The 11,371-nt window shown below is 44.8% G+C and overlaps 1 protein-coding gene across 2 annotated transcripts; it reads right to left on the bottom strand.

Moving 5' to 3' along the window:
* Positions 1 to 1,198: 1,198 nt before the first annotated feature.
* cnr1 (cannabinoid receptor 1) lies at positions 1,199 to 5,645 on the bottom strand. 2 transcript variants are annotated; one of them, XM_035617998.2, is made up of 2 exons: positions 5,300 to 5,645; positions 1,199 to 4,528 (listed from the first exon to the last, which is right to left on the bottom strand). In XM_035617998.2, the coding sequence occupies exon 2, from the start codon at positions 4,492 to 4,494 to the stop codon at positions 3,085 to 3,087; it is 1,410 nt and encodes a 469-aa protein (XP_035473891.1). In that variant the 5' UTR covers positions 4,495 to 4,528; positions 5,300 to 5,645; the 3' UTR covers positions 1,199 to 3,084. The 2 variants fall into 2 exon arrangements, with proteins under 2 accessions (XP_035473891.1, XP_035473893.1); XM_035618000.2 differs by having other exon boundaries at positions 1,199 to 4,577.
* Positions 5,646 to 11,371: the final 5,726 nt, after the last annotated feature.

Here is an 11,371-nt window from a genome sequence, read left to right on the forward strand (position 1 = left end):
AACAGACATGATCTGGATTTTTCAAAGTTTACTGACTTGAAAAACTTCCTGTCTGGCCTGTAGCTTTTGAAATTTTATTTTAACACATCTACACTTGGCTCACAAACCCAAAAGCCTGAAACATTTCCCTCAAATTAATAGCACTTCCTCAATCACCTCTGTATACACTCATATTTGAAATGATACAAACTGTTCTTGACCAATAGAACAAAAATATTTTATATCCATGATAATATAGTACTTATACAGAACTGAACAGTACTTTTGTGTCGATATCCTCCAATGTCTAGCTGGAAAGTTGACCAATCCTATTGTACAGTATGAATTATATAAATTCTTGATAATGATGACATTACACTTAGAGGTGTAAGTGCTACAGGCTGTAGAAATCATTTTAAGCCCAATTACCAAAACTATGTGATTGTTATCATTATTAATGAATCTGCTGAATGTTTTATCAGATCATCATCTCGGCAGCCCGTGAACATTTTTAAAAAAAATGGTGAAACGTGTCTATCACAATTTCCTAAAGCTCATGGTTGATGTCTTCAAACTGCTTGTTCAGTTCGACCAAGTCATAAACCTACTATCACATCAAACAAATCCAATGAGAACTTGCATGTGGTAATATGTGCTCATTTTTGCTTAAAAAAAGAGAATCAAAATGCCTATAAGAACGATAGCTGACCAAATCAATAAATCAGTTAATTATATCAGCTCTAGTTTCAATCCTGTTTATTCATCTAGGTTTGTCGTCAGCCCTAATTGCAGCCCTTTCACACATGGCGGAGGAAACCCGGCCTCATGGCTCAATGTACTCTGGATCACTTGGTAGATGAATGAACAAAAATCCCATTGACATCTGTGCGAAACCGATGCAGCAATTTTCCCGATGCCTCCAAGCCAAGAGATGAAAAGATGCTGTGGCGGGGCCGTGCAGTTTCACTTTGTCCCATTCAGGGGTCACAGGAAGTATTCACAGCAGGGCTGACCAAACTGCAAATGCCCTCTCTCTCTCTCTCTCTCTCTCTCTCTCTCTCTCTCTCTCTCCTGAGAAAGACTGAAAGCATTGACAGGGACGATCCACATGGTGGCAGTAAAACAGCACTCATTGTCTCCGTCAGTGTCTGATCTGTTCCCTGGGACTGTGTCCTCCTGTTTCCCATCATCACATAATCAATCACAATGACTGCAGGCGAAATGTGACCACCAGCCGTGACTTTATTCAAAAGTTTGAGAACAGCAATACTAAAAACACTCGACCGATTGTGATAATGAGGAAGTCACAGATTCCTCATTATGCCGGCGCCGCACAGAAGCCACTTGACAGTTGACATTTTGATCTTCAATACTCAATAATACAAGAGGCAGCAAAAAGCGTACTGATATAACAGCTGTCTGGAATTACGTCACACCGATAGATAAATGCCTACAGAACAATTGTGCTGTGAGATTGTTAAGGTTAAAAGTAATACATCACCTAGTAAGGAAGAAAAAAGAAAGTCACATCTTCTCAAGTTCTTTTGTTAGGTCAGTTGTTGATTCTCCCCCCCCCCCCCCCCCCCCCCCCCCCCCCCCACACACACACACACACACACACACACACGCACACACACACACACACACACAGACTTCCACTCTGGCTACCAGCCAATGAAAACACCCTTTTTGTCTTGATAAGTAAAATTAACAGCAGACATATTGTTTAAATTATCATTATCATGTTGTTTTTTATTAAGAATTACATCAAAAGTACGTTCACTAGGCCTGTGCATGGGTTGCTTTTGTTTTTTTTCCAAAGAAACGATTTGTTCCCGCTGCAACAGTAGCACTAAAACAACTCACTGCAATGATCAGACGGCTTGGGGGGTTGAAAATAACCCACCAGGTCACAAGGTATCACACACACACACACACACACACACACACACACTAGAATTCTGTAAAATCCTACATTTGATGACAGCAGCTATATTCAGAAACCACTTTGGTTTGTCTCAGTTGTGACCGGCACACTGTGTCCAAATTCTTTGCGGCTGGGATGTGTTCCAAGTTTTTTTTTTCCCGGGGCCAAAAGCTTGCCATCGTCGTTGACTCGTCTGTACAGCTGAACGAGTGGATTGGAACTCTTTTTTGTTTGTTGCGGGGAAAAAACACTGTACAGTTTGTTAGGGTATACATTTTCAACAAGGACACGTCACTCCAAAGGTTTGTAACAGCTAGAGAGTAAAGAGATGGACGACGGGGACGATCGTCAACCCGCCACAGAAAGAATGCCGTTGTAGATTTTCACACACTCGAAAGCTGCGATTTCAATACGCCGCCATCTCATCAGAGTTTATTTTGAGATGGTGATGAATATGTATTTATTTATTTGTTTATTTTTTAATCTTGAGCATGAATCACCTCACGTCTCACAAAATCCCTTCACAGGTTTGCCACTCAGCGAGCGTTGTCAGAAGAAGTACAAAAGTGACATGCTGAATGACAATTTCTTTCGGAAAATAAACAACCAGTCTTTTGAGCTTCTTTTTTTTTCCCCCTCCCCCACATTTGCTCGTAGAAATGTTCACACGCGACATTGCACATTGAGCCCGTGGACAGTCAAGGCGCGAGGACGTGTTTTTATTCGCGGTGCAAGACACGTGTTCAAAGTCTAAATGACACAGGAAAACAGCTCCAATTAAAAATGTCAGTAGCCCCTTGTCCCAAAAATGACGACATATTGTTTCCAAAACCTGATTTCACAGTACAAAAATATAATATGCCTTCACTAATTGGATATCATGAAGTGTCATGGTAAACAGCAGACTTCAGGAGAGTCTTTGATAATGCTTGCAAATTGTCCTTTCCATGACCTTATGATACCATTTGGCACTTTGGCACACTACGTACTCAACACACCCACATAAAATAATGCAACCACTGAAGCGTCGATGTGAGGATGTCAATTAATACTTTAAGTAGAGGATTTTTTTCTTTCTTGCTTTCTTTCCCAGGAATATCTAACTCCTGCATCGTTGTGCTGGATGGCGTTGTCTTGGGGAGGATGACATTTACACAGTTTCCCCCGGCGACGGCCAATTAGACGGCCTCTGCAGACGTTTCGGTCGACACCGACATTGTCACTTTGGCTATTTTCACAGTGGTCTTCACGCAGCTCTCCGCGGCCCTGTTGGCAGAAATGTTGGCATTCCTGTTCTGGCAGTCCGACTCAAGGCTATTGTCCAGCTGCTGGGCACTGCCCCTGCAGGCGCGGCAGGAGCTGAGGAAGGCGTGCCGCAGGTCCTTGCTCCGCAGGGCGTAAATGATCGGGTTGACGGTGGAGTTGAGCAGGCAGAGCATGCTGCAGAACGCAAACACCGTCTTGACGTCATCGTCCATCCTCCAGAAGAGGTCATAGACCATGATGGCGAGCACTGGGCCCCAGCAGAGGACCAGCACCACCAAGATGAGCACCAGGGTCTTGGCCAGACGGATGTCCATGCGCGTCTGCTCCGGGCGCGTGCTCTGCACTTTAGTCCCGTCGGCTGAGTAAACGACGAGGCTCTTCTGGGAGGCCCGGCTCATCATGCGCACAGCGTGGTGGTGTGCTTTCCACAGGATGTATATGTAGGCGTAGAAGATGAAAAGAACCAGCACACTGGTCACACCGATCCAGAACAACAGGTAGTTCTCGTCAATGAGAGGGAATATGTCCGAGCACACAGAATTGAGGCGCTTACAGTTCCAGCCCAGCAGGGGCAGCACTGCGATGACGATGGAGATAGTCCACATCACGCAAAAGGCTATGACAGCCTTGGTGCGCGTCACGATGCGCCTGTAGGAAAGAGGCCGGTGTATGGAGATGTAGCGGTCGATCGCGGTGAGGAAAAGGCTCCCCACGGACGCCGTGAACGACGCCGTGACTCCACCCAGCTTGAAGAGGAAAACATTGGGGCTGTCCTTCCGGTGGAAAACGTGAAAGTCCAGAAAGCTGTAGACGAAGATGACGCTGCCCAGCAGGTCGGCCACGGCCAGGCTGCCGATGAAGTGGTAGGACGGCCGGCAGCGGAGGCTGCGCGACTGCAGGATGACGCAGAGCACCACCAGGTTCTCCAGCACCGTGAAGGTGCCCAGGGTCAGAGACATCACAGCCACGGCCAGCTGCTGGCTGGGAGTCAGGATCATGAAACACTCCATGTCCATGAAGTTCTCCCCGCACTGTATGGTGTTAGTCTCATCTCTGAACGTGCTCCGGTTGCCAAACAGGTCGGTGGCGTTGGTGGGGAAGAACGGGATGCCCTTGAGGATGAGCTCCTCGTCCGCAGGTACTTTGTCCGGGAAGGAGCTGCTGCGGAACGCGGACAGGGGCTTCTGCAGAGCGAAGCCTCCCTTGAAGTCTACGTCGCTGATGGGGTCTTCGTAGTTTGCGTCGTTGGAGCCGAGATACTGTAAACCAGACGTGATAGTCCGGAAGGTGGTGTCCGCCACACCGTCCAGCACAGACTTCATGGCTGTGTCTGAGGGTAATGCTGCAGTGGACCACCTACGAATCGACGAGAAACATTTCAGACGTTTCTTTGAATCTTAAAAACCTTATGAATAAATAAAAACGGATGAAAATGAATTCCATGCATGTTATCGATAAAACATTATTGGATAGTACATTTTGCAGCAGTGAAACATTGAAGCCAAACATAAAATGCCTTTAACATATAATACATATTTTACAGAGTTCCTGGTTTGGACACGAACTCTGTTTGCTCTTTACGAGTCGGCATGAATATTGTATTATGTACCCTCTGCTTACGAAAACATGGATTATTCATCACTGAGCTTTTACTTTTATCTATTTTTTTAAAAACCCTGATACAGAATCATACAAAGGGTTAAAAAAAATTTAAAAATCGAAACAATTTCTATGAGGTTTAGAACTAAAAGATAAATGGTGTGCAGACAAAATAACACCTGTTTTGACACCGTTGCAAAAGGATCCCATAGGAGGAATTTCCACGTAAAAATAATATACAGAACATGTTGAAAGTAGGCAACAGCAAAGAGATGTACAACAGTGGGAAAATTGCCCTTACTCATTTAGATATGCAGTTGTTTTGAATATCATTCTACCGAAGAAGTAGGATTGCATTTTCTTTTTTCTTTTTCTTTTTTGCAAGAGGCAAAAATCTATTCAGGAATCCTCACAATTGAAAAAAGGAGGAAACACTTTCATGCAACAGAGCATTCAGAAAACACCGACATATTCAATACATAAAAGCCTTGATTAAACATGTTACAGATGGAAAAAGTGCTTCCTTACCTTACATCGTTTTCCCAAAGTGCGCAGACTCGCCCTTTACCACCGCGCGTTAATCCGAGTCAGAAGCGCATCCTACCTCCTCCTCCTCCACCACCAGCACAGATCTTACATAAAAAAAGAGAGGCAACCAGCGTGCATGCGTTAGAATGAAACCACCACGACTCTCGTCATTTGTCTCTTTCTTTCTTCAGATTCTATCTGTAACACAAGTTTCTTTTTTCAAGGTCTGCGGGCGCGCTCCTGGAGTGCGCTCCTGGAGTGCGCTCCTGCTCCAGATCCAGGTCCAGGTCCAGGTCCAGGTCCAGATCCAGGTCCAGGTCCAGGTCCAGATCCTGCTGCGGCTGCTGCTCCAGAGTCTCTCCAGCCTGCGTCTCTGTGTTTTCACACTTATGAAGCGTCGCCCTGTCACGTGTTCCTCCTGGAGCTGTGTCTGCCCAACCCATGAAGCTGTCAAGTGCGGTGGGTAGGAACAAGGCGGTGGTGGTGGGAGCTTACCAAATATTACAAAAAAAAATGGATCTGATTTGAATTCCCTAAAGCTGTTCTTAGAAGATGGATGTGCAAGAGAAGCACGATAATGCACAAGGGTTATTTGGGAATTAGGCAGATGAGATTAGTTGGTCAATCTATTTAAGGAACATCTTAGAATAATCATCTCATCTCCCCAATTCATAAGGCAATTGTGAACTCAAACTCTCCATTTTGCCATGAAGTGTCCGCATGAAGGCAAAACGTTTCACCCGCACTGACTTGTCTTTCATATTCACACACTCCGAGGCAGATGGAGGTGATGCCGACTTCATTGGACACAATTGGAAACCTCAAAGCGCAGAAAAGCAGACTTTCATATAATTTTGATGAAGGCTGCGGCTGCGAATGTTGAACCCGTGATAACCTCACCTGCCTTTGTTCAAGCCTTTTCACTTTCCCGTTATTTTCTGACGCAAACCAAAGTAGTCTGGGTACTTGGATGTGAGCCAGTGTTTTTATATTTGGAAAGAACAATGTAAGGGGGGGGATTCATAATTAATTGCACATTTCATGTTCACACTGACCTCAGGAGGAAACCAGCTAGTTATCAGCACATTTAGTCAGACCAGCGAATTAACAAGTCAGATCATTCTATGAATCACAATGACAACGACAAAAAAAAGGGCCCAGATTCAACTCGCTGATTATGAATGATCTGATTTCCATTTATTCATTTGGCCGAATCCCTGCAAAACACTTTGGAGTGGTTTCGTTTCATTTGTCACGCTGTTGAACACAATGGCAGAGTCGGTGCTGGCCAGAGGAAGGAACGAGTGGAGCGGGTTCATTGTCGTGGATAAGAATCAGAATAGAAGCTTTAATAATAATTTCACTTTTATGGCACCTTTTAGAAGGAGCTTCACAAAGTGCTTTCACAAAAACATACAAATCACAGAAAAATTGAAATCAGCATTCCAACAATGATACGGTTTTCAGGTCACACATCTGAATAAAAAAACATATCATCCATATCATATGTGTAAGCACGTAATGCCTGAAATGGACAACAGTTCGCAAAATTACAGGAATATCTAAAAAAATATATTTTTTTCTGGGAATAAATTTTCCTCTTCTTGGCAAAGTTGACTGCTGGCAGGTTGTCAGTGTAAGCAGCTGATTTACTTGTAAATCTTCTTCAGGCTGATTACCATTCATCCTTATCAAAATGAGAAAAGAAATGTATTATTTATGGTCATGATCTGCTGGATTGGACAAAGACAAAAGCTAAGATACAGATACAGAGACACAGATTTATTTCTTTCTTTTTTTTGCGTGAAACCGGTCCAAAATAAGAGCTCTCTTTCTCCCGCTGATAACCGATTGGCTACAGCAGATATAATATCTTGTCCTTGGAAACATCAAAGGAGCGGGAAGAGGAGAAAGTGTGATTTCCACTTTCTCTGCTCGGGATTTCCTCGTATTGCAGAGACGCTGGAAGTAATGATCCTCTGGAAGGGGAAAAAAACATCCCACCCTTCGATGCACTTTGACTGTTCGAGCGTCAGTCTGTGCATCCCGGGAGACATTTTGTTTTGATCATGCCGTGTAGTTCACTTTCTTCTCTCTCCCACTGTTACCTTTTTGTTTCCTATATATCTCCAAATGTATCTGCAGACAGGTTGGAAAGTCGTCACAGGCAATTCACTTTCTAGGCGTGTATGTACAGACTGGGTAGTAAGACAAATGACTGTGTATCTATGAGCTCTCTTAGATTTATCACAGATATTTTGTAAATATATACAGTGTATATATATATTTTTTTAAATAAACAATGCAGTAGTTCCTGAAAACAGATGTTACCATATTTGGAGTAGTGGGGGTGTGGCCTGTTTCTTAATGACAAAGAAATGAAATTTTAGTTTAACTATAAACTTTATCATAAATATCCATACATAAAAAGAAAGTTTGGATAGTTATTGGTGGCGTATACCAAACATGGCTAACGGTCCACAGCCATGCTAATAGGTCTGTGAGCTAAAAGCTAATATCCGCACGTCCACATGTTCCTAGTGACAATGCTAACGTTGCTAATGTTGCTGTTTAGCGTGCATACTGTTTATCGTGCTCACCATCATAGTTTGGCATGTTAGCATGCTAACATCTGCCAATCAACAGATTGGGATGAGATTAGTTCTGCAGGTATTTGATCATAAATGAAAATAATTGAAATATTGAGTTGAGGACCATTGATCCGGAGGGAGACATCAATGTCTGCATCAGCTTATGTATCAATTCCTCATGGGAGGAGGGATTTTTTGTAATGTGCTGGGGGCACTGGATTGAAAGTCAGGGGATCACCAAAGATATTAGGAATCATGCTTTGAAGACCGTGGATGTCTGTACAAAATTTCATGGCGTTCATTTGAACATTGTTGAGATATTTCAGGACCAACCGACCAACCGAGCAACATTGCTCTCCCTAAGCCGGACCTTGAAATGGAAGGTACATCATCCACAACCATTGTTATGACAAATACAAAATTCAACTTAATGGTAAGTTTCCTCTGAACCTGGATTTATATTCTTTGACAGCATGCCAAAAGGTGCAGGGTTTTCTTACATCACGTATACAGCAATTTCTACAGAATGCACAATAAAGTATTCACATCCACAAAACCGTGAGATAAATGTCTCTGCAAACTGGAAACGTATCTTCCCTGTCACCAGTGAGCGAGGTAATCAATTTATTTTTCTCTTACGCCTGCTTAGACATGCAGCACCTTTAAATATAACATACATCTGCCATAAAACAGTTACCAGCATGGGAGGAGGCACTTACTCTAAAAATAAAAACACCTGATGTTGCCGATAGCGAATGTTCCGGCAAGAGATGTCGGACATAGTTTGAATTCCATCTGGTTGTTATTCAGATCCCAGTAACTTTGCAATATCAAACCACATGGAGCAGTCAGACTTCCAGACAGCAGGCTGGTTCGACCAAAACCGACTGTTGTGCAGTGACAAATTCCTCCGACTCGGTTGGCATGCTCACCTGTGACTGAGCAACGAGCGACGGCTCAAAGCAAAAGCTCACGGCCATCTGCGTTTCAGTTGTGGTACATAATATTTTGTCCTCCAGTGACTCACTTTGTGTCCATGGATCAGAGAAAAAGAGCTCGGGGGACGACCAAAAACTGCAGAAGGTAAAAGAAGTCTTACGTCATCATCCATACCAGTTCTCATTCGACAAGCTTGTCAAGGCATTTGACATTTTCAAGGTGAAATCAAAACAGAGTACATCCTCTTTGCAGAAAGTAGATGTACAGTAATCTTAATGACCTTATGTCACTGGTGCAGACACAGAGCTCGGAAGGATGGTCAAGGGTGACGCAATGAAGAAAGTTGAGGAACCAATGGAGTGGTGCGCCCCTAGGGTCCCAGTCGCCAAGCGTTGCAGAGGAGAAGACCTGTGGTGACTTTAAATGACTGAATGTGAAGAGTGAGAGGTTCATTCCGGCTGCAGCGGATGACATACTGCAGCAGCTGGCTGACACCTGTTTGTTTTCCCCCGCTCGAGGTGGTAAGCGGCGTTTGGACTAGAAAGTAAAATAGCCAGATTGACCACTCTCCTCACACCCGCGGCGAGATTCCGTTTTTTAAGTGGAGGGAACTGCTGTTCAGCGTTGTTCTTGGACGGTATTCCTGCCCGTGGCCGGGACGAGAAGGAGCACAAGAAGAAGAGCAACCAAAATGACCCCCCGTGGACGCTGGAGAGCGCAGGCTTGGAGGGATCCTCCATTCACCTAGTGTGTACGGTCTCGACAAACTTCACGGTTCGCGCGGGCCGCAAAACCACCGATTCCCCTGATTAACAACAGCGCTTGTTAACGGCGCCTGCTCATGCGTCTGATGAGATACAGCCTCCACTACAGCGTATCTGCCAGGAAAAAACACTGACAGTGAGCAATACCCCAATGGCTGTACACCAAACAACCATGAGCAGCGATGCAGAGTCTGAGGATGCGGCTTGCGCAGCGCGGCCACACTCCCCGGAGGTGAAGCAATCACACGGGAGACGACGAGCACGGACTACGAGCCGCAGGTGTCGAGCGCCACTGCCGATCCGAGGACGGACAACGTGCGTGTGCAGCATTCGGGCACCAGTGAAAGCATGCACCACCAACGGGGCCATGACCTGGCGAGCTCAAAGGGACTCGTGTCGCATGGGGGGGGCGCATTGCCATGCCACACAGCGCGAGAGGCGAAGTACTGCGCCACGTGGTGGTCGGGGCCGGAGGGCGAGATCCAGGAGCCGGAGAGCAAGAGCAAAAGGGAGGAAGGAGCCTCGTGGCTGCCGTCGACGCAATCGCGTGTCGGACTGGTGCCAGTGGTAAAGGGGTCGGCGCCGCACAATTCTGCACTTCTAAAGTCCTGACGCTTTCCCGTAGGCTGTTCCACATTCAAGGCTTTTCCAGGAAGGAGCTGTGGCCGACAGAATCCGAGCCAGGATTTCACTAATGCATCCATCGGCAACGACCTCATCGATAGGAGGTCAGCTGAGGTCGAATAAACAGGATTCCTGCACTCACTCTCCTCTGCTCTCCTTCAGAAGAAACAGGAGGGGGGTTCAGTTGCTCGTGCGTCGACCAAACAGTACTAAACCAGTGATTAAGGTTGTCGTACGGCAAGTGCACGGGTCAACGCCATCTGATAAAACGGGCCCCGTGAACCGCGGGCAGAGGATTTTTGTCACTTCAACGAACTTCGGAGCTCATTTTTCACACGCGGCGCCGTTTCCATAATTCTGTGCTAAAGGCCGAGAAAACTGTGAAGACAATTGATCCATTGTCTGGTGCCTCCATGAATAAACAACAACAACAACAACAACAAAAAGTTTGCTCCAGTTCTGCAGTGAGCCTGGCAGAACTTCTGCTCAATTATATCACGCAATGAACAAACACGGGCAATTACAATGTATAGATTTGATGAGGGTCAAAAGTGGAGTTCGGGGTCACCTGTCACCATGTGGCGGAAGAAGAGGCAATAACATCCTCCATCACAGTGTGAGCAGACAATTATGTTTCCATTGTTGGTTCTTCCTCCTTGAAATTTCAGTCTTGGCAGTCGAATATTGGGTTTGCATTCGCGTTTTATTGGATTTGATATATTTTTTTCTTTTTCATGCATGAATAAATCAAACGACCTTTCATCAAAAGCAAAATCAGACTGGCAGTGAAGGCAAAAGAACGATATTGAAAAGATTCAAATAAGAACTTGACATGTTTCCTAAGAGGCAGTTTGATTGGTCGCAGCCACTGTGTGTCTTCATGTTTCTTTTGATATGTATGGCTGGATATGACTGCCAACGATAGCACTGCAATGTACCGTTACGCTCCTTACCCAAATTATCTTCTCTCCTTACTTTATTATATATTTTTGGTTATTATAACTGTCTTGTTTTAACAATGTCAACATTTCTGTTGTACTTTTGTTTTAAGGGCCAAGATAGCATCTTCGGATACAAAATATGAAATCAACAAAAGCATGAATACACCAATCATTTGACAAACTGGACGTATTGAACCTTATTTCTATAAGGTT

Source organism: Scophthalmus maximus, chromosome 18 (genome assembly GCF_022379125.1).
Source record: "Scophthalmus maximus strain ysfricsl-2021 chromosome 18, ASM2237912v1, whole genome shotgun sequence".
Classification (NCBI taxonomy): Eukaryota; Metazoa; Chordata; class Actinopteri; order Pleuronectiformes; family Scophthalmidae; genus Scophthalmus; species Scophthalmus maximus.

Excerpts from the sequence above, each read along its gene's own strand:
- cnr1 (XM_035617998.2), bottom strand. The coding sequence starts at position 4,494 with ATGAAGTCTGTGCTGGACGGTGTGGCGGACACCACCTTCCGGACTATC.